This window comes from Acomys russatus, chromosome 11 (genome assembly GCF_903995435.1).
Source record: "Acomys russatus chromosome 11, mAcoRus1.1, whole genome shotgun sequence".
In the NCBI taxonomy this organism is placed as follows: Eukaryota; Metazoa; Chordata; class Mammalia; order Rodentia; family Muridae; genus Acomys; species Acomys russatus.
Genome location: NC_067147.1, coordinates 34,890,094 through 34,911,175, shown reverse-complemented (window position 1 = coordinate 34,911,175; position 21,082 = coordinate 34,890,094). Strand labels below are relative to the sequence as shown.

Below are 21,082 nucleotides of genomic sequence, written 5' to 3'. Positions count from 1 at the left end.
TTTTATTTGTGTGTGTGTGTGTGTGTGTGAGAGAGAGAGAGACAGACAGACAGACAGACAGACAGACAGACAGACACCATGGGGATACAGGAACACTTTGCAGATGTTGGTTCTCTCCTTCCATCGTGAACAACCCACTGACTAGACTGAGGTTGTTAGGCTTGGCAGCAGGCATCTTCCCTTCTGAGCGAAGCTTACTTTTTCACTGAACAATACATGTGTGACTATCCTACAGTTGGGGGGATGACAAGCCACTATAATGTATTCTGCATGGAGAAAGAGAAAGAGAAAATGAGAGATTGAGATTGGTAAATGTGGCTAGGTAGTGTGCTGTTTGCAGTCCCAGGGCTGGGAGGTAGAGGAAGGAATATCAAAAGTTCAAGATCATACGAAACTCAAAAACATACACAGTAAAAAGTAAGAAAGATTTAAAGATTGGTAAATGTGCCCTGGATGTGGTGCACACCAGTAATGCTACTCGTTGGGAGGTAGAAGTAGGAAGATTAGGGCTGGAGAGATGGCTCAGAGGTTAAGAGCACTGTCTGCTCTTCCAGGGGTCCTGAATTCAATTCCCATGGTGGGTCACAACCATCTATAGTGAGATCTAGTGCCCTCTTCTGGTACACAGACATACATGCAGACAAAAACACTATGTAATAAATAAATAAATCTTAAAAAAAAAAAAAAATAAAGAAGTAGGAAGATTAGAAATCCACAACCCGTCTAGACCACATACTAAGCTTGAGGTCATCTTGTGTTATTTGAGACCCTATCTCAGAACACACATGTGTACACACACACACACACACTCACAGAGAGAGAGAGAGAGAGAGAGAGAGAGAGAGAGAGAGAGAGAGAGAGAGAGAGAGAGAGAGAGAGAAGAGAATATATTTGAAGTTCATATTTCAAAACACATGAAACCAGCTTTTAGGAAAAATTCTAACTGATCTCTTCATCCAAAATGACTTCACTTGGACTTTTGGTCCTGGCACATTTGAAAAGCTACTTGTTTTGCTGGTCAACGCCACTGGGCTTGACTCCCACCTCGGCCACTTCCTGTGCCTGTTACCTCAGCCTCCCAGAGCTTTCATGTCAAGCAGAAAGTGACCTGTTAGTTTTTATTTGTAGTGTGTGTGTGTGTGTGTGTGTGTGTGTGTGTGTGTGTGTGTGTGTGTGTTTAGGAGATAGTATGGGTGAATGCTTTTTTAGATAGCTCCAGCACATGCTAAATTCTGATACCATTATCTAACAATACATCTATGTGTCGTGTGTGTGTGTGTGTGTGTGTGTGTGTGTGTGTGTGTGTGTGTGTGTGTCTGTGTGTGCCTCTTCTGGCCCAAGGCCACACCAAGTCCCACTGTGCCCTACCATATAGCTGCCCTCACTCACCACTATGTTTCTATGGGTAGAAACTCTTTCAACCTGACTTCTTCTGTGTGACTTGTGTCTCTTATCACACTCAACTTCTGTAGCACAAGGACCTGCCAGCAGTCTTTGCATCTAATGCCTACTTCTGGAGGTGCCTAGATAGATACACTTAGATGGCTAACGATGCAGACATTATAATATAAGGGAGCTTTCCTTGTGCCGTGGGAGCCTTCCTGACATAGTGACCCATTTTTTACATTCCTGCAATAACCACTTATGTATATGTATTTTAGACATATATCACAAGGAGATGAGTTACTGCATGTACATCCAGAAAAGTGCTATAAACATTTTGTATACACAACACACACACACTGACTTTAATAAACATAAGGCTGGAAATACTGCTCAATAGTTCAGAGTGCTTGCTTAGGGCTGGAGAGATAGTCAGTGGTCATGAGCACTGTCTGCTCTGCCAATAGGCCTGAGTTCAATTCCTAGTATCTATATGGTGGCTCACAACCATCTGCAATTCTAGTCCATGGGGATCCAATGCCCTTTTCTGGCCTTCGAGGTGACAGCACACACATGTGGTGCACAGGCACACATGAAAGCAACGCTTGGGTTCTGCTCTCTCAGGTTCATGGTGACTGAGCAGCCTGACTCCACCTTAAGATTAAATGTGGCTCCGAGTCCTGCTTCAGTATTCAGGATGTCCAAGCTGGGGAAAGTGAAGCAGAGTCCAGAAAGGGTGGGCTCTACAGGATCCTGGTCCAGCTGGGACTGCTGGGATGTTGGGTGTGGGGGTGTGGGGCTTCTCCGAGGATTTTAGCGTTACAGCTCTCTTAGCTCAGAGCTATCCCAATGGAACAGCAACTCTTAAGTAATATTTAGTGAAACAGCTTTATGCACCTTTATTCCATGGTGAGCAAGTACTGTATGAACTTCGGGGAGTGGGGAGGGGTTTTTGGGGTGAATGCATTGCGTTGTTTGTGGTTGTGATGCAGGTGAGCCTCTCTTTGCATCTAGGAGCTAGGCACACGACTACCTGTGACTACCTTGAGAGTTGAGGTTTGTGCCTGGGGCGTGCAGGCTCGGAACAAGGGGGTGAGGGGCGGGGCTTTTACTTCTGTCAGTCTCCAGTTTGAGATTCCCGGGTTTCAACACCCTCCACCTGGACAGTCCCATGCCAGTTCCCCTAGTGGCATGGTCTGCATGGCCCATAATTAAAGCCATCTTGTTACAAGGCCAAAATAAAGTCATTCCTGTTTGGCTTCAAGGCTACACAGAGAAACCCTGTCTGGAAAAAAAAAAGATGTATCTGCCGGGCGGTGGTGGCACACGCCATTAATCCTAGCACTCTGGAGGCAGAGGCAGGCGGATCGCTGTGAGTTCGAGGCCAGCCTGGTCTACAAAGTGAGTCCAGGGCAGCTAAGGCTATACAGAGAAACCCTGTATCGAAAAACAAAACAAAACAAAAACCAAAAACCAAAAAACCCAAGATATATCAATATGAATTATATAATTAAACCCAAGGCTAATGTTCTACATCCTCAGTGATTTGTTTATTTTCTTATTAGAATTTTTATTTATTTATTCACTTTACATTCTGACCCTATGCCTCTCCTCCTCCTCCCCGGCCTTCCCTCCTTTCCTCTCCTCCCCTCCCCACTCCTCTATTCCTCCAAATAAGGGAGCACCCCTACCCACCCACCCCAGCTTATCAAGTCGCACCAGGACTGAGCAGGTAGTCTTCCTCTGTGGCTTGGCAAGGCAGCCCCACCAGGGGGAAGTAAGCAAAAACGGGCAATAGAATCCATGTCACAGAGATTGTGCTCACTCGCTCCCATTACTAGGGGGACCCACATGAAGCCTGAGCTGCCTATTGGCTACATCTGTGTAGGGGGCCTAGGTCAGGTTTGTGTATAGTCCTTGGTGGTGCTTCAGTCTCCACAACCCTCTGGGCCCTTGTTAATTGGCTCTGTTGGTGGTCTTGTGGCACTCCTGTCACCTCGAGGTCTTTCTAACACTTTGCACAATGTTTGGCCGTGTGTCTCAGCATCTATTTCCATCTGCTGTTGAGTGGAGCCTCTCAGAGACAGCTATGCTAGGCTCCTGTCTGCAAGTGTTGGGTTTGGCTCTCTCCCATGGTGTGGGTCTCAGGTTTGGCCAGCATTGGTTAGACGTTCCCTCAATCTCTGCTCTCTCTTTATCCCTGCACTTTTTTTTTTTTTTTTTTTTTTTTGAGACAGGGTTTCTCTGTGTAGCCTGGGCTGTCCTGGACTCTCTTTGTAGGCCAGGCTGGCCTCAAACTCACAGCGATCTGCCTGCTTCTGCCTCTCGAGTGCTGGGCTTAAAGGTGCGCACCACCCCGCCCACCCCATGCCTGCACATCTTGTAGGCAGCCTTGGGTCAAAGTTTTTGGGGATAGATTGGTGTTCACCTCCCTCCACTAGGAGTCCTGTCTAGTTAGAAGGTGTCCTCTTCAATCTCCATGACCCCTGCTACTAGGAGTCTCAGCTAGAGTTACCCTCATATCCTATAAGCCTTCCCTGCCTTAGGCCTCCAACTTTTTACAGAGATGCCCCTGCCCATGGCTTCTCTCCTCTCTGCAGGCCCTCTCTACTGCCCCTCTTCTCCTCTGGTCTGATCTCCACCATCATTTCTCTTTGTGTTCCCTTTCCTAGCTTGTTCTCTCTCCTCAACCACTTCCGCTGTCTATTCTATTTCCCATTCTGAGTGAGATTTAAGCATCCTCCCTTGGGTCCTCCTTGTTACTTCTTTGGGTCTGTGCATTGTAGTATATTTATCCTGTACTATATGGCTAAAATCTGCTTATAAGTGAGTACATACCATGTATGTCTTTCTGAGTCTGGGTTGCCTCAATATCTATCTATCTATCTCTTTCTTTCTATCTAGCTATTCTCTTTTTTTGCCCCCCTCCCTCCAAGACAGGGTTTCTCTGTGTAGCCTTGGCTGTCCTGGACTCACTTTGTAGACCAGGCTGGCCTTGAACTCACAGAGCTCTGGCTGCCCCTGCCTCCCTGAGTGCTGGGATTATAGGTGTGCACCACCACTCCTGGCTATTTATTTATTTTCAAAACAGGATTTTTGTGTGTGTAGCCCTAGTTGTCTTGGGCTCTCCCTTTATAGTCAAGGCTGGCCTCTACCTCAGGGAGATCTGCCCATCTCTGCTTCCTGAGTGCTAGGATTAAAGGGCGCCACCAACACCTGGCTCACTTATTTATTTTTAAAACATACTTTTATGTAACCTAAGCTGGCCTAGAGCTTGACATTCTTTCGTTTCCACAGCCCATGTACTGACATTGCAGGCCTTTACCACTGAGCCAAAGTGGATTGTTCTCAAATAACAGAAATTCATGTTAGGTTTACATGTAATATGTTTAAAAGAGTAAGGCATGGCATTATAACCTGCAATTCTGGCAAGTGGAGGCCAAGACAGTGAGTGGGAATTCAAGACCAACCTGGTTCCATTGCAGTATTCCATCTCAAAAACTAGTAATTGAAGATGAAACTCAGTGGTAAAAAAGTTTTGTTTTTATTTTATTATTTACTCTGTGTGTGTGTGTGTGTGTGTGTGTGTGTGTGTGTGTGTGTGTGTGTGTGAACATGTGTGTAAGTGCCCATGGATGCCAGAGGAGGTCACTGGATCCTCTGGAGCTGGAATACAGGTTGTTGAAAGCCAAGCATGGGTGCTGACAACCAAATTCTGCTCTTCCACAAGAACAATACACACTCTTAGCTACCGAGGCAGCCAGCCTGATTATTGTTTTTTGTTGTTGTTTGTTTGCTTGTTTTAAAATTTAAAACTATTATTTTCTCCCACAGATGACCTGATCTTCCTGATACCAACTTCCACGTGCTGGGATTACAGGCATAGTTTGTTTGTTTTTGAGGAGAGAACTCACCTAGATGGTTCTATGTAGCTGTGCAGCCTAGTGGGTTTGAACCCTTGCTTCTCTCAGTACCTGTATGTTGGCCTTATATGATTAGAGGTATATGACACATCTTTAAATATGTGGTCCTCAGAATACTATTGAGAGAGTCACATATGCTAACAAGTAATATACTTTGTCTTCCATCTTTCAGACCTAAAGATAAAACTCAAATTAGTAGTTTGGAAAACTGTTGTAGAAAATAAAAAGGCTATTAATATTTATTAGTAGCCTATATTTATTATGGCAGCTATTATTTATCTCACTATCAATCAATAAAGGACACAGAAGCTTGTTGTATTTTTAATATGCCTTAAACCTGGGGCTGGGCAGATATAAACCCCCTAAGCTACCTTGTTACCTCCCAGCCCCATATCCCATGCCATCTGCTTTAATCATTCCTATCTGGGCTACTTCCATCCATAATTCCATAAATACTTGCTCATGCTTTTTTTTTTTTTTTCTTTCTGTTTTTCTAGACAGGGTTTCTCTGTGTCCTTGGCTGTCCTGGACTCGCTTTGTAGACCAGGCTGGCCTCGAATTCACAGCGATCCGCCTGCCTCTGTCTCCCAAGTGTTGAGATTAAAGGTGTGTGTCACCACTACCAGGCTTGCTCATGCATTTCATCTGGGCTGATCTCTCCAACACCTCCAATCCTCAGAGTAAATTCCTCCCAACCACGTGGTTCCCTCCATACTACTGCGTGGTGGTCCACGTGGTTCTCTCTATACTACTGCGTGGTGGTCCAGCTTCCTTCTTCCCTGTCCTGCCTGTCTCTCTCCTTCCCATGAAACTTCTGTCCTCCAAGCTTGAGAACTTTGCCTCTGCCTACCTCATTTCTGCCCTGCCTAGGGGTATAGGCCTTTTATTTAGCCAATTCAGGATAATTTTGAAGGCAAGGTTATACAGTATTGCTTGGCATACATAATAGTCTGTTTATAAAAGATAGCAAGTAGACTTTGGGGAACAAAATAATTAGCAATTAACAACAAAACGCCAGACAATGCCGCAGCAGAAAACATCATAATGACTTTTTGTTTTGTTTTGTTTTTCTTTCTTTTTATTCCCCATAAAGAAAAGCTGAATATGTTGCATATTCCTGTAGCCCCAGCACCTGGAAGGAGGATTTTAACCACAAGTCAGATGATAGTCTGTGCAATAGATCAAGTGTGAGACCACAGTAAGAATTTGGTTTAAAAGGAGGAGGAGAAAGAAGAAAGAGAGAGAAGAGGGAAGAGGAGGGAAAAAGGAGAAAAGAAGAAGAAGAAGGAGGAGAAGAAGTTATCTTAGCCATCTCACTAGCTGGCTCTCGGCTTCTGACTTTCTGACTGTGGGGATGTGATGTGAGCAACTGCTCCAAGTTCTCCTGCCTAACTTTCCCAGTAGCAACAGACTGTCATCTGGAATAATGATCCAAACAAACCCCTGTCCCTTATGGTGCTTTTATGGAGGTACTTTATTTTTCATGTGTATGGGTGTTTTGTTTGTGCGTGTCTGCATGTATACATATACCGCACGTGCATGTGCGGTACCCAAGGAGGACAGAAGAGTGTCAGATTCCCTGAGACTAGAGCTAAAGGGTGCTTGTGAGCCATCCTTTGGGTGCTGAGTCCAGTGCGCTTAAGCCTTGAACTATCTCCCTAGGCCCTATAATCATTGCTTTCAAAATCCTACAGTTAACTAGAAAAAAGAAATGAGAAAGCCCACTTCTAATACTTTTATCCTGTGGCATAGGTGGAAGATGGTGCATTTAAAGTTGCATTTAGAAATTCCACAGGGAAGTTGGCTAATACTCTTGTGATCAAGTCCTGGGTCATAAAGGTTGCTGTGGCTAAAATTCCAGGTGAGACGGTCAGCATTCTCACACAAAGCCTCTGTCAATGAGAGAAGACTCCACCTCTGTCATCACTACCTTTTTCACTGGTTGCCATAACTATTTGCACTTCACTCTCTCTCCCTCCCTCCTTCATTCCTCCTCCCCTCCTCCTCTTCCTCGTCTTTCTCCTCTATCCTCCACCTGTGCTCAAAATAGACGCTCTGCAAATGGAATGCAGTAAAGAGAGAGAAAAGAAGTTACCATATAAAGGAACATGGAATGGGAACTGAATAGTGCTTTCAGGTATTTATTTATTTTGACTCTTTTTTTTTTTTTCTTTTTAAAGAAAGGATTTCTCTGTGTAGCCTTGGCTGTCCTGGACTCACTTTGTAGACCAGGCTGGCCTGAAATTCATAGTGATCTGTCTGCCTCTACCTTCCAAGTGTTGGGATTAAGGGATTAAGTCACCACCATGGCTGACTATTTTGGCTCCTAAAAACATTGTTTGGTTGACTGAGTTCTATGTGTGTGCACCCATGAGGCAAAAAGAGAGTGTAAAGCGTCCTCCTCTGTCATTCTTTGTCTATTGCTTCTGAAGAATCTCCCCATGACCCTGAGGCTTGGCCTTTTTTGGCTGGACTGCAAGCTAGGAAGTCCTCCTGATCTCTAGTCTTCCACCTTCCTCAGAGTTGGTGTTACAGGCTGGTATGTGGTACCCAGTTGTTTAATGGGTGGTGGGATCTGAATTGTGGTCCTTATGATCATTCAGCAAGTGAACTTAACCTCTGAGTCATCTATTTTGATTAATGTGTGTGTGTGTGTGTGTGTGTGTGAATGTATACATTGGTGCCCATGTGGCGAGCAGAGGACAACTTCTACCTTTTCACTTCTGGAGTTTAGGGTAGCAGGCTTGTGTGGTAAGTACCATTGACCACCGAGTCACCTCACTAGCAGCAGCTTTGGTTCTCCCCTCCTTATTTTTAACTTATTTTCTATTATTAAATTTTGCGTGTGTGGCTGTCTTGCTGGTAGACATGTGCCCTCAGAAGTCAAAAGAGGGTGTTGGATGCCCTGGAACTGGAGTTATAGGGTCTCGATTCCCTGGAATTGAAGACATGTGGGTGCTGGGAGCTGAACCAGGCTCTCTGCAAGATTATCAAGTGTAACCTCTGCCGGGCGTGGTGGCGCACGCCTTTAATCCCAGCACTCGGGAGGCAGAGGCAGGCGGATCACTGTGAGTTCGAGGCCAGCCCGGTCTACAAAGTGAGTCCAGGATGGCCAAGGCTACGCAGAGAAACCCTGTCTCAAAAAACCAAAAAAAAAAAAAAAAAAAAAAAAAAAAGTGTAACCTCTAAGTCAGTTCTCCAGCCCCCTCCCTTTTAAAAAATGATTTATTTATTTACTATGTGGAATTTTAACTCAGAACATGGCTGCTCTGGTAAGAGATGACATCCAAAGACCTTCTAGGTCTGTATGATCCTGCTGGAATAAAGACATGTCTTTAATCCCGAAAGAGAGAGGCAAGCAGATCTCTGAGTTCAATGCCAGCATAGTATAGAGTAAATTTCAGGTAAAGAAAAGCTTAGGTCCAGGTGTGGTGGTACACATCTTTAATCACAGCACTCAGGAGACAGAGGCATGCCGATCTCTGAGTTCTAGTCAGTGCTGTTCAGTCAGTTTGGTTGAGTCAGTGAGTTGAGAGGCAGTGCAGAGCAGTCAAGTTTGTGGAATTCAGAGGCAGTATTACTGGGTTAGTTTTACAGAGACAGATTGAAGAGCGAACAAGCTGGACACGGGTGAAGACAGAATGAGCCAGAGCCAGAAGATTAGAAGGGATTACTGGAGTTAGTTTTAGGTCAAGCAGAGCAATTCAGTGAGAAGCTGAGAGAAGCCAGATTGGAAAGCAGTTTAAGCCAGAACAACTGAGTTGAACCAGACAGCCAGAGTTCAGAAAGAACTAGAAAGGGTGAGCTTATTCAGCAGTAAGACCTAGAGGCTGAAAACATCCTAGGCTTAGACTATAGAGGCTAGAGGCTTCCAGGACTAGGCCTAGGTTAGCAGACAGAGGGAGTAAGCCTCCAAGGCAACAATTACATCAGGCCAATAAAATCTACTTTTGCATCAGTGTCCCATAGGTTTGTATATGTTGTGTTTTCATTTTCATTCAATTACAAAATGCTTTTTATTCCTTTGTTGATTTACGTATTGACCCATTTTTTTTCATTCACTAATGAGCTGTTCAGGTTCTATGAGTTGGTATACTTTCTGCTGATTCTGTTACTATAATCCTGCTTTAATCTATAGTGCTTGGATAGATTGCAGGATGCTATTTCAGTTTTCTTCGTATCTGTTGATACTTGCTTTGTGTCCTCATTTGTGGTAAATTTCAGAGAAAGTTCCATGAGATGCTGAGAAGAAAGAATATTCTTTAGTGTTTGGGTGCAATGCTCTGTAGGTTATCTGGTAGGTCCGTTTGACTCATAACGTTATCTAACTCCAGTATTTTTCTGTTTAGTTTTGTCTGAATGGCATGTCTATTGGTGACAATGGGATACTAAAGTCACCCTCTATCACTGTGTGAGTGCCAATAAGTGATTTTAGCTGTAGTACCGTTTCTTTTATGAACTTGGGTGCTTGGTGCCTACATGTTTAGAATCACAATATCCTCTTGGTGGATTTCCCTTTTGATGGGTATGTAGTGTCCTTCACTATCTCTTCTGATTAGTTTTGGCTTAATATCTGCCAGATATCAAAATATTTACACCTACTTGCTTCTTGGGTTCATTTGCTTGGAATATTATCTTCCATTCAATGACGTCTATCCTGGATGAAGTATGTATCTAGTAGGCAGCAAAAAGAGGGATCCTGTTTTCTACTCCAATCTCTTAGTGTCTTTTTATTGGAGGAACTGAGACAAATAATACTGAATGTTATTAATTAGCATTATTATTGATTCCTGTTATTTTTTAAAAGATTCATTTATTATGAATACAGTGTTCTGCCTGCATGTACACATGCAGGCCAGAAGAGAGCATCAGATCACATCACAGATGGTAGTGAGCCACCACATGGTTGCTGGGAATTGAACTCAGGACCTCTGGAGGAGCAGTCAGTGCCCTTAACCTCTGAGCCATCTCTCCAGCCCCTTGATTCCTGTTATTTCGCTGTTGTGATACGCCCCCCTCTTTTTGATTTACTGTTCTGGGATTATTTATTCCTTGTGTCCTTTTGGGGGTAGTTAACCCCTTAAGGCTGAAGTTTTTCTTCTAGTACTTACTGTAGAGAGGTGAAATGGTAGATAAAAATTACTTAAATTTGACTTTATAATGAATTTTTGTTTTTTTTGTTTTTGTTTTTGTTTTGTTTTGTTTTGTTTTTTGAGACAGTGTTTCTCTGTGTAGCCTTGGCTGTCCTGAACTCGCTTTGTAGACCAGGCTGGCCTCGAACTCACAGAGATCCACCTGCCTCTGCTTCCCGAGTGGTAGGATTAAAGGCGTGCAGCACCACACACAGCTGAATTTTTATTCTTAATCGATTGTGATGATTGTGTCCTTGTCATCAGCTAAATTGCTTTTCTTATGGCTTATTCCAAGGGATTGCTGGCTTCTGGAAGAGGCATATTGTCTTGATTGTATTTGTGGTTTTACCCTGGGATACAGGCACCTGCAGTTACGATGTTTGATGTGTTTCTTGGTGTATACATACGGTGTTGTTTTTGTTGGGTGGGTGTTCTGTTCTTTGGTTGCTCTTGCCCACTCTAGCAAATGTGGTGGCTACGGGGTTCCCGATAGGGAATGTTCCATTAGTTTGCTGTGTGGTACAAAGAAATGGAGATGGGCTAGGAGAAAAGGCATATGCAGGTGGTGGGAGACAGGAAACCCTGGCTGTGAATTGAAAGGTGCAATTCCCAGGAAATGGAAACAGGGTGGGAGAAGGGACTCCTGCTGGGAGGCTGAAAACAGGAGGAACAGTGAAGACCACCTACCTGAGTCAGCACAGTATGGCCACTCAGAGTCCTTGGTAGAAAGTGTTTCTGAGGCCTGGCAGATGATACAAAGAAGTATGTTCAGCAGAAAAGAGGGTGACCCTGGGTCTTCATTAAGAGGTGGAAGTAGGGGCTGGAGAGATGGCTCGCCGGTTAAGAGCACTGCCTTCTCTTCCAGAGGTCCTGAGTTCAATTCCCAGCAACCACATGGTGGCTCACAACCATCTATAATGAGATCGGGTGCCCTCTTCTGGCCTGCAGGTGTACATGCAGGTAGAACACTGTATACATAATAAATAAATAAATTAAAAAAAAAAAAAAAAGAGGTGGAAGTAGGGTTCCCAGCTAATGGAGATGGGGCAATTGGAGGAGTTTCTGCAAGCAGGCTACAGCAAGACTCTCAGGAAGTTTACATACGGATATGTATTAAGTCAAGGTCTCAGTACATAGCCCAGGCTGGCCTCAAATTCTCAATTTTGTTTCAGCCTCCTAGGATTATAAGTGTGTGGAGTTGCCATCACTCCTGGCTTGTAGCAAACATTTCCTTTCTTCTTCCTCCTTCCTTCCTCCCTCCCTCTTCTTCCTCCTCTATTTTCTCTCTACCTATTCATTTGATGAAATATATATAATAGTTAACTATCGGCTGTAGTTCAAAGACACTGTATTTGCCTAGGCTAGAGTCCTGTAGTAACAAAAATGAAAAAAAAAAAATTACTGAGATTGGGACTTGACCATTTTAACTGAAGTACATCACAAGAATACTCTCTTGTTTTCTTTTTCCCAGTCAGAAACTCACTATGTAGCCAAAGCCTACCTCAACCTCAGCCATCCTCTTGTTTTGGAATAGTAATTATATTGAACATTTAAAAAAGATTACAAATAGATTTTATGTTACAATTATATGTATGAGTATATGTTGTGCCTCCTTCTATCATTTTAAACCTTATTCCTTTGTGTCAGGCTCTCACTTGGATCTGGAATTCAAGTTTTTCATCTTTTTGGTGAGGCTGGTAGGCAGCAAGCCGCAGCTGTCTTCCTGTCTTCAGGTTCAGGGAGAGACTCTGCCTCAAAGGAATAGGAGAAGAGTGGTGGAGGAGGGCATCTAATGTGCTCCTGTAGCCTCCATGTGCCTGCACATGCGCCTTTTAAAAAAATTTATAAAACGAAATGTATCTTCATAGCTGGAGTAAAATATTATTTCTCTGAATATTTGTTCAGATAACATGTAGTAGTGCCTACAGAGGTCAGAGGTCAGAAAAGGCCACCAGATCTCCTGGAACGAATTATTGATGGTCATGGGCCTTGTGAGGGTTCTATGCAAGAGCAACAGACACTCTCCACCCCTGTGCTACCTCTCTAGTTCCTGATCAGTAAACATATTTCACATCTCTTCCAGAGTGTTTTGGAGATCATTTTCTTCAGATGAGTCCGTGAATAAAGTGAAAACAAAGCAGCCTCCTAAAAAGAGAAAGCTTAAGAGACCAAGAACCCAGAATGAGGAGGAGTTTGATGAGGGGCTGACTTGTGATGAACCGATTACATTCCCCTGCTCTGTCTGTCACCGTGAAATCAGTGCAGCTGGGATGTTTTTCCATAAGAAACATCACAATGCTCTGAGCACTCTGGGTTTCCACTGGAGGGGAGGGAGAAAGCCGGTGTCTTCCGTGATCATTAGTCAGAGACAGTTTGTGATTTCTAAATTTCTGACAACGTCTCTATTCAGTGAAAAAGTCCTTCAGAGTATGAACTATGCGTTTGAGCTTCTTCGGAAGAAACAAGTCCTATCGCACTTCAAACTCTGGGATACGGTTGGCCAGACTTCTACATATTCTCCAAACGCCCACCACCTGCTAATTAAAGGTGTAGCCATCTGTGGCAACAGCAACTCAACTTGGGAAGCCGACCCAAACTGTAAATTCACCTTCACAAATGATTTCGGTGACAAAGCCAATACGTGCTTTTTTGCTTTGTTTGATGGCCATTATGGCAGTGCGGCAGCGGACCTGGCGTCAAAAGAGTTCCAAATTTTACTTCTCCATCAACTGTCTAAACAGGATCCTTCCTACCAAATGACAGACGAGCAGCAAAAACTGATCAAATCCTTTCACACCGTCTTCAGGCAAGAATACAAAGCCAGAGAAGAGATCTTCTCGTCCACACCCAAAACCCTCAGAACCGATAAATGGGAGTATGAGAAAATACACAAAGCGTTTGCAAAGGCATTTTGGAGAATGGATAGGCTTCTCCGGCTGGGAAGGAATGAGATCTCCCGGGTTCGATGGAGTGGCTGCTCAGCGCTCACTTGTCTATTAGAAGGTGGGATTAAGTACCCGTACCTTAATAAGGACTGGAGGGAAAACAATCAGCAGGGTACCAACAGTTTTTCCTTCCAGAAGATTCCACAGATCATCTCTGGGGTACTACACATTGCAAATGCTGGTGCGTATGTCCATTTACATCCATGACACCTACATATGTTAAATGCCTGTGGAAAACCTCTCATGCTTCCAGAATTATTCAGTCATTTTGTGATTTAATAATGTCTAGGAATTGCACTGAACAATTAAGAAACAAAAAAACCGCTCTGGTTTAAATATAGATTGCAGGCACAAAAATAATTGTAACTATTTTTTTATAGGCCCTGGTGTGAGTTGTGTGACAAAACTTTTCCTAGGGAGACATAACAGACACTTCTACTCACCTCAGATAAGGAGCCCATGATAGACCAAAGTATGGATACCATCAAAGTCCAATTTGGTGAACAGATCAGTTTTATTGGAGTTACTTACCAGTCACAAACAGCTGCAGCTTTACAGGTTGGAAAGCTTCTTTCCAAGTGACTCTGGTCTAAACCTCTTTGAGGCATAGGCTAGTTTCTGCGTCTTTTGTTTTGTTGTTTTTTGAGACAGGGTCTCTCTGTGTAGCCTTGGCTGTCCTGGACTCACTTTGTAGACCAGGCTGGCCTCGAACTCATGGTGACCCGTCTACCTCTGCCTCCTGAGCACTGGGATTAAAGGCATGCACCACCACACCCAGCCCAGTTTCTGCTTCTTGTAGGCATTTTATTTTTTTCGCTTTATTTATTTATTCATTTATTTTTGTCTTGGGAACTTGCCTCATCTGAGTCGTCTTCCTTTGCAATTTATCTTGTCAAGAGTTACTCTCAGCAGCTTTACTGCTTGCTCTAAGAGGGAGGGGCCTAATGAATCTGGTCACTTTCAGGGACTTCCTGAAGCTATTTTAAGTTGCTTGTCTTTCTGCTTAAGAAGCTTCCCTGCAGGATGGAATGTTCCAGGCTTGGGGGCATATTGGATGTGACAAATCATTAAAATTTCCAAATGAGGGGCTGGCAAGATGACTCAGAGGGTTAAGGTACTTGCTGCCAAGCCTGATGACAATTGCTGAGGAGTTCAATCTCCGGAATTTATGTTGGAAGAACAACACTGACTGTTGTCCTGACTTCTGTAGATGGCTAATCCCATCCCATTCTCCTCGCACCCCGCCCCCCAACCAGCAGCCAGTACAGCTAACCTGGAATCCCTCCACCCCACATCCACTGGCTTCAGAGTACTGGGATTACAGGTGTACATGGCTACACCTGGCTCAGTATTTTGCATACACAATAGATTTGTTTGTAAATGTTTACATGACAAATATTTTTATATTCTGCATAGTATTTTTTTCCCTTTTGTCAAGACAGGGTTTCTCTGTGTAGCCCTGGCTGTCCTGGAATTCTTCTGTAGACCAAGCTGTCCTCAAAGTCACTGAGATCCACTTTACTCTGCCTTCTGAGTGTGCTACTGTAGGTTTTTTTTTTTTTAAAGATTTATTTTATGTGTTTGTCTGCATGTACATCTGCATACGAGAATATAGCATTAGACAGTTGTGAGCTGCCATGTGGGTGCTGAGAATTGAACTTAGGACCTTAGGAAGAGAAGTGAGTGCTCTTAACCACCAAGCCACCTCTCCAGCTTGTGCCATGTATTTTTAAACAATTATCTTTTATGTATTTAAAAAAAAAAAAGTGTTACATCTTTTAGGAACTCATGCTCCTTTGTTAACTACTCTGTGCAGACCTGTTCATTTGGTGTGCTTCCTGCCTGGAAATTTTCCTTGGTTTCTATGATATGGATTTTTCTGGCAATTAAATTTTGTTGTTTTTAGACAGTGTCTTCATTATGGATTCCCCGACTGTCCTGGAACTATAATCCAGGCTGGCCTCACGCTCACTTAGGTCCATTCATTTCAGCCTCCTTCCTGAGTGCTAGGGGAAAAGGCATACACCACCCATCCAGGCTAGTGATGAATTTTTAAGATATTATTTGCCTCTTTTGTTTTTGAAGAAAATATTCACTAGGTGTGGAATTCCAGACTGGGAGATTTTTCTGAGTCGTTGGAACCTGCATTTCTGATTTTCCTGGCAGGCATCGCTGTCTCTGTCACTCTTGCTCCTCAGTTCGGAATGTGGTTCCCCCTTGTGGCTGCGTTACAGATTTTTTAAGCAATCTGACTGTGATGCATCTTTTTTCCTCCTTAAGACTCTCCTCTCGATCATGCATATGATTTGAATTACTCCCTCGGAATCCACGCACAGCTAATGCTCTTTTCATTTCTCTATGCCATTTCACTTTTCTATTTTCTTTCAATTAAATATTTAAAAGATTTATTATATAGTGTTTTTGTCTGCAGGTATGCCTGTGCGCTAGAAGAGGGCACCAGATCCCATTATAGACGGTTTTGAGCCACCATGTGGTTGCTGGAAACTGAACTCAGGACCTCTTGAAGAGCAGTCAGTGCTCTTACCTCTGAGCCTCACTCCAGCCCTATTTTTTTTTTTTTTTTTTTTTTTTGGTTTTTCAAGACAAGGTTTCTCTGTGTAGCCTTGGCTATCCTGGACTCACTTTGTAGACCAGGCTGGCCTCGAACTCACAGTGATCCGCCTGCCTCTTCCTCCCGAGTGCTGGGAGTAAAGGCCTGCACCACCACACCTGGCTCAATTAAATATTTAACTGCAGAGGACCTGAGCATGTGTGGAGGCCAGACAACTTTCAGTAGTTAGTTCTCTTTTTATATTGTAAATTCTAGGGATTGAACTCAGGTCATCAGATTTGGCAACAACCACTTTCACTCACTGAGTCATTTCACTACTCTTGTTTTCCTTCCCTCCATCTTTCTCTTTTTAATCATAAACAAATGAAAACCTTTTAAAATACACCTATGTGTATGAATATTTGACATGTATGTATGTGCACCCTGTGTGTGCTTGATGCCTTCAGAACAGTGTTGGATGTCCTGGAACTGGAGTCATATGGATGGCTGTGAGCCACCATGTGGGTGTGGGAAATGGAACCCAGAGGTTAAGAGAACCGGCTGTTCTTCCAGAGGTCATGAGTTCAATTCCCAGCAACCACATGGTGGCTCACAACCATCTATAATGTGACTTGATGCCCTCTTCTGGCCTGCAGGTGTTCATGTAGGCAGAGCACTGTATACATAACAAATAAAGATCTTTAAAAAAAAAAAAAAAGAAAGAAAAAATGCTCTCTCCAACCCTGGTTTTGTTTTTTGAAAGAGTCAGGATCTTGGCCTTGAACTTGTGGCAATCCTTCTGCCTCAGTCTCCCAAGTGTGAGATTATAGCCTTGAGCTCCCCTCCCACCTTTTTTTTGGACAGGGTATCACATGTAACCATAGCTAGCCCAGAACTCCTAATTTATACTTCCACCTGCCTCTCCTTGTCAAGTGCTGTGTTTAAAGACGTATATGTACCATTACACAAGGCTCCTTGGCTGTTTAAAATTCACTTACCTTTTTATTTTTTTGGTTTTTCGAGACAGGGTTTCTCTGTATAACCTTAGCTCTCTTGGGACTGGCTTTGTAGACCAGGCTGGCCTCAAAATCAGATCTGTCTGCCTCTGCCTCCTAAGAGTTGGGATAGCGGGCGTGAGCCACTGCCCCCCCCCCCCCCGACTTTCATCTACCATTTGGCACTAATTACACTGTGGTTTCCATCTCCGTTTTTATTTTTTTAATCATCTATAATCTTGTCTTAACAACTTCGGCATTGGGAATGCAGTTATACAAAGAAGGGAAGAAAGCGGGAAAGGAGAAGGGAGAAAGGGGCGGAAACCAGACAGCGGTAGACCTGTCTCACAAAAGCCAAACGGAGTTTTGGAGATGCCTTAGAGATGGCAGAAGTAAATAAAGTCAAACCGCTTGCTCACAGCCTTCCCCGGTAAGCTTCTCTCTCTCTCTCTCTCTCTCTCTCTCTCTCTCTCTCTCTCTCTCTCACACACACACACACAGTTTTTTGCCCCATTTTAAAAGGCGTGCTGAGGGCCTGACAGTTCGGCCAGCTGGCATTTAGAACCTGACAAAATCCAGTAACTGACTTAACACAGCTCAATTTGCAGAGCGCCTACCTTGCATGCATAAGGCCGCAAGAACAGGGCATGATGATACATGCTAGCAGAGCTGAGAACTTAGACATTCTCAGCTACAAAGGGAGTTCAAAGCCAGCCTGGGCTACATGAAGCTTATCTAAAAACCAAACCAAACCCAATCTCCATTCCCCATCCCAGAATTACTGACTTACCCGCTACAGAATCAAAGGAGAAGATCCCCAAGTTAGCATAAAAGGACAATAACTAAAATACAAAGCTGCGCATTCTGCACCAGCATCATTTGCATAGCTCGGGGTCACAATTTGTCACCAACCCAGATCAAATATCATTCATTCCACTTTTGTTTTGAGACAGGATTTCTCTGCATAATAGTCCTGGCTGTCCTGGACTCACTGGTAACCGGGCTGGCTTCAAACTCAGAGATCTGCTTGCCTCTGCCTCCTGAGTGCTGGGATTAAAGGCAGGCGTGTGCCACCAACCTGGCTCTCATGCCATTAGGTTAATGAGTCAATACTATTGTGTATCTGACACCACCAAGTTAGGCTTTCTGTCCAATTGGATGGACTTTAACCATCTAAGCCTAGCTTCTTTTTTTGTCTAGAAACATTGAAGACCTTTCCAGCAATGAGGCAGAGATGAGAAGATCTCAGGTCAGCCTGGGCTATACACTGAGACTCTACTTCAAAATAAAGGAAAAATAAAAAAAAAACAAAAATAAGTTAAAAATTAGAGAAATAGAATTGAACCCATTAGCAACAAAATTTTGATTTCAAATATAGCACTGCATTTAAGTCCTGAATATCCTTTGTTTTGTTTGTTAGTTTTTTGAGTCAGGGTTCCTCTGTGGATAGCCCTGGCTGTTCTGGAATTCAGAGATCCACCTGTCTCTGCCTCTGAGTGCTGGGACTAAAGGTGTGCGCCACCACCATCTGGCAGAATATTCTTAAGAGTGTGTGGCATGTGTGCATATATACCATGGTGTCCATGCTGAGGTCGAGGACAATTTTGGGGAGCAGGTCCTCTCCTATACGGGCTCCAGGAACCATACTCAGGTCAGCAAGTGCCTCTACTCATTTCACTGGTTCCACAATACTTTACTTTTTAGAACTGGCATATTAAAGTAGGAAGTTCAATATTTAGGCATAGAGTATTCAGATACCAATGCCACTTCAGATAAGTTGTGAGTCACAATTTTGTACCAAGAACCACTGTCTGTTCTTAAATATACACTGATCCTAAAATCTTAGAGCTCAAACAAAACAAAAACCCCAACCCCTATCAACAGCGTCTTTTAATCTGTTCAGACCATTTTTAGAGCTCAGGATATCAATAAAGCAAAATGATACAAGCACCACAGGTTCCTCTCAACTATGATCCTGCTATACTTACTGGGGACTTCAGTTTTCAGCTGTAGAGTTTAATGTGGTTGCCTACTTCCTATGAATTTTTATAGAATTTACAGCAACACAAATCTAGGATGGACACTGAAAACAGTGGCATTTCGTCCATATCCTAAATACATTTGGGCTTTAACTTTCTTCAGTTACATTTATGTATTTATTTTGTGTGTGTACCTGTGTATGAAGGTCAGAGGACACTCGCAGGAGCCAGTTCTTTTCACCATCTGGGATCCAAGGAGAGAATTCAGATTATCAAGCTTGGCAGCAGGTTCTTTTACCTGCTAACCCCTGAGGCGGTTTTTTTTTTTTTTTCCTCCCCTGTCCTTTAGGGGTTTATTGTTATGTGTATGTGTGTGGGTCTGTGCACACAAGCACAGACAAGGGTGTCAGCTCTCCCGAGACCTGTAGTTACAAGCAGCTGTGTGCCAACCTACATGGGTGCTGGCAACTGAACTCAGATCCTCTGCAAGAAGAGTGTATGTTTTTCCCTGCTGGGTTACCTCTCCAAGCCCACCCTCCCATTTTTGTTGTTTTCTTTTCCCGAGACAGGGTTTCTCTGTGTAGCCTTAACTGTCCTGGACTCATTTTGTAGACCAGGCTAGCCACGAACTCACAGAGATCCCCTTGCCTCTGCCTCCCAAGTGCTGGGATTAAAGGCGTGCACCACCACTGCCCGGCCGCTATTTTTTTTAAATAATAATTTTAAAAATTACTTGGTGCTGGAGAGATGTTTCAGTATTTAAGAACACTTACTGTTCCCCAAGAGAATTAGAGCTTAGGTCCCAGCACCCACGTTGGGTACCTCACAACCAACTTTAACTTCAGCTCTGGATGATCCAATACTCTCTTCTGGCCTCTGCAGGCACCCACCCCCCTCATGTGCACATATCCACACACATACACATAATTTAAGCATTAAAAAAAACTTTATTTGAGTATTTTAAAAATCTGCTGAATAGATGTTAAGAAATAGTAAAAACCTTATTTTGAAACAGTATCATAAAAATTGATTTAGAAGTTATTTTTCATGACCTATAGTTTTAGTTAAGTATTTTAACTGGTTATCACTGAGATTGAACTAAGTGGTTTCCCAGTTCAGGATCATATTTGTACAGGGTTGAGCTTATGCATTCTAAAAATACTTAGATGGCATACTTTGTGTTTAGCACTTAAATTGAATTAGTAAGTAGCATACTTTAATACAAACTGATGATTACTCTCTCCATCTCTCTTTCTCTCAAAAAAACAAAACTATACCTGTTTAGGTAATGTGCAAGCAGTCTTATGCAGAAATGGAAAAGAGTTTTGCCTGACTAAAGAACACACTACACAGAACACCAAAGAAAGAAGAAGAGTCCTTCATAAAGGAGCAGTGATCAGTTCCAATGAGGCCCACAGCTTCCTGGAAGGGCACATAAAAACCACCAGGGGTCTTGGATTCCATGGAAACCTCACACTGAAAAACTTCATCATTCCAGCACCCCAAACAATTTCTGTCCCTATAGATGATTTATGTCAGTTTCTCATCTTAGCCACTAATGGACTTTGGGAAGTTCTAGACATGAAGGAAGTCACTGCACTGGTAATAACCTTGTTTCATACATATAAAGAAACATGTGCTTCTGACCCTAGAAAGAAATCCTGGCCATCGGTAGAGCATCTTTCTCCTCCATCAGACAATCACATCCACGTGCTGTTCCAGTACACACCTGAATCTGAAGAAGTTATGTCAACTACAAATCTAGTGAAAACGTCATCTAATTCAATAGACTCCGAAGCTAGCATTCAGCTTAAAAATGCAGCAACATTTCCTCCAGAAGTGACTAATTATGATGCTTGCAGCAAAAAAGAAACTAACACCTCCCCCACTATTGACAGTAAGCAGGGAAGCAAGAATGAATTCTGTGCTAAGAATTTCTATGAAGACGCAGCTGAGTACATTGGCTGTGAACTCATAAGCACTGCCTTAGCAGGTGGGTCCAGAGACAGCATCACTGTTATGGTGATGCTTCTCAGTGGGAGTTGAGTATCACAGACATAAAATCTTTCCAATGACCCAGAGCAACACACAGTACCGAAGACTTTAGTGTGTTCGACTCTAGGGCAGATCATGATTGTGAGAACCATTCCTAAGAGCAAAAGGGAAGGCTAAAG

The 21,082-nt window shown here is 43.3% G+C and overlaps 1 protein-coding gene across 1 annotated transcript in view; it reads left to right on the top strand.

Moving 5' to 3' along the window:
* Pp2d1 (protein phosphatase 2C like domain containing 1) overlaps positions 1 to 20,962 on the top strand; it is a 41,788-nt gene extending 20,826 nt beyond the window's left edge. The window contains exons 2-3 of the mRNA XM_051152485.1: positions 12,522 to 13,564; positions 20,194 to 20,962. Coding sequence (XP_051008442.1) covers positions 12,522 to 13,564; positions 20,194 to 20,954 — 1,804 coding nt within the window. The 3' untranslated portion in view covers positions 20,955 to 20,962. The remainder of the gene's footprint in view (positions 1 to 12,521; positions 13,565 to 20,193) is intronic.
* Positions 20,963 to 21,082: the final 120 nt, after the last annotated feature.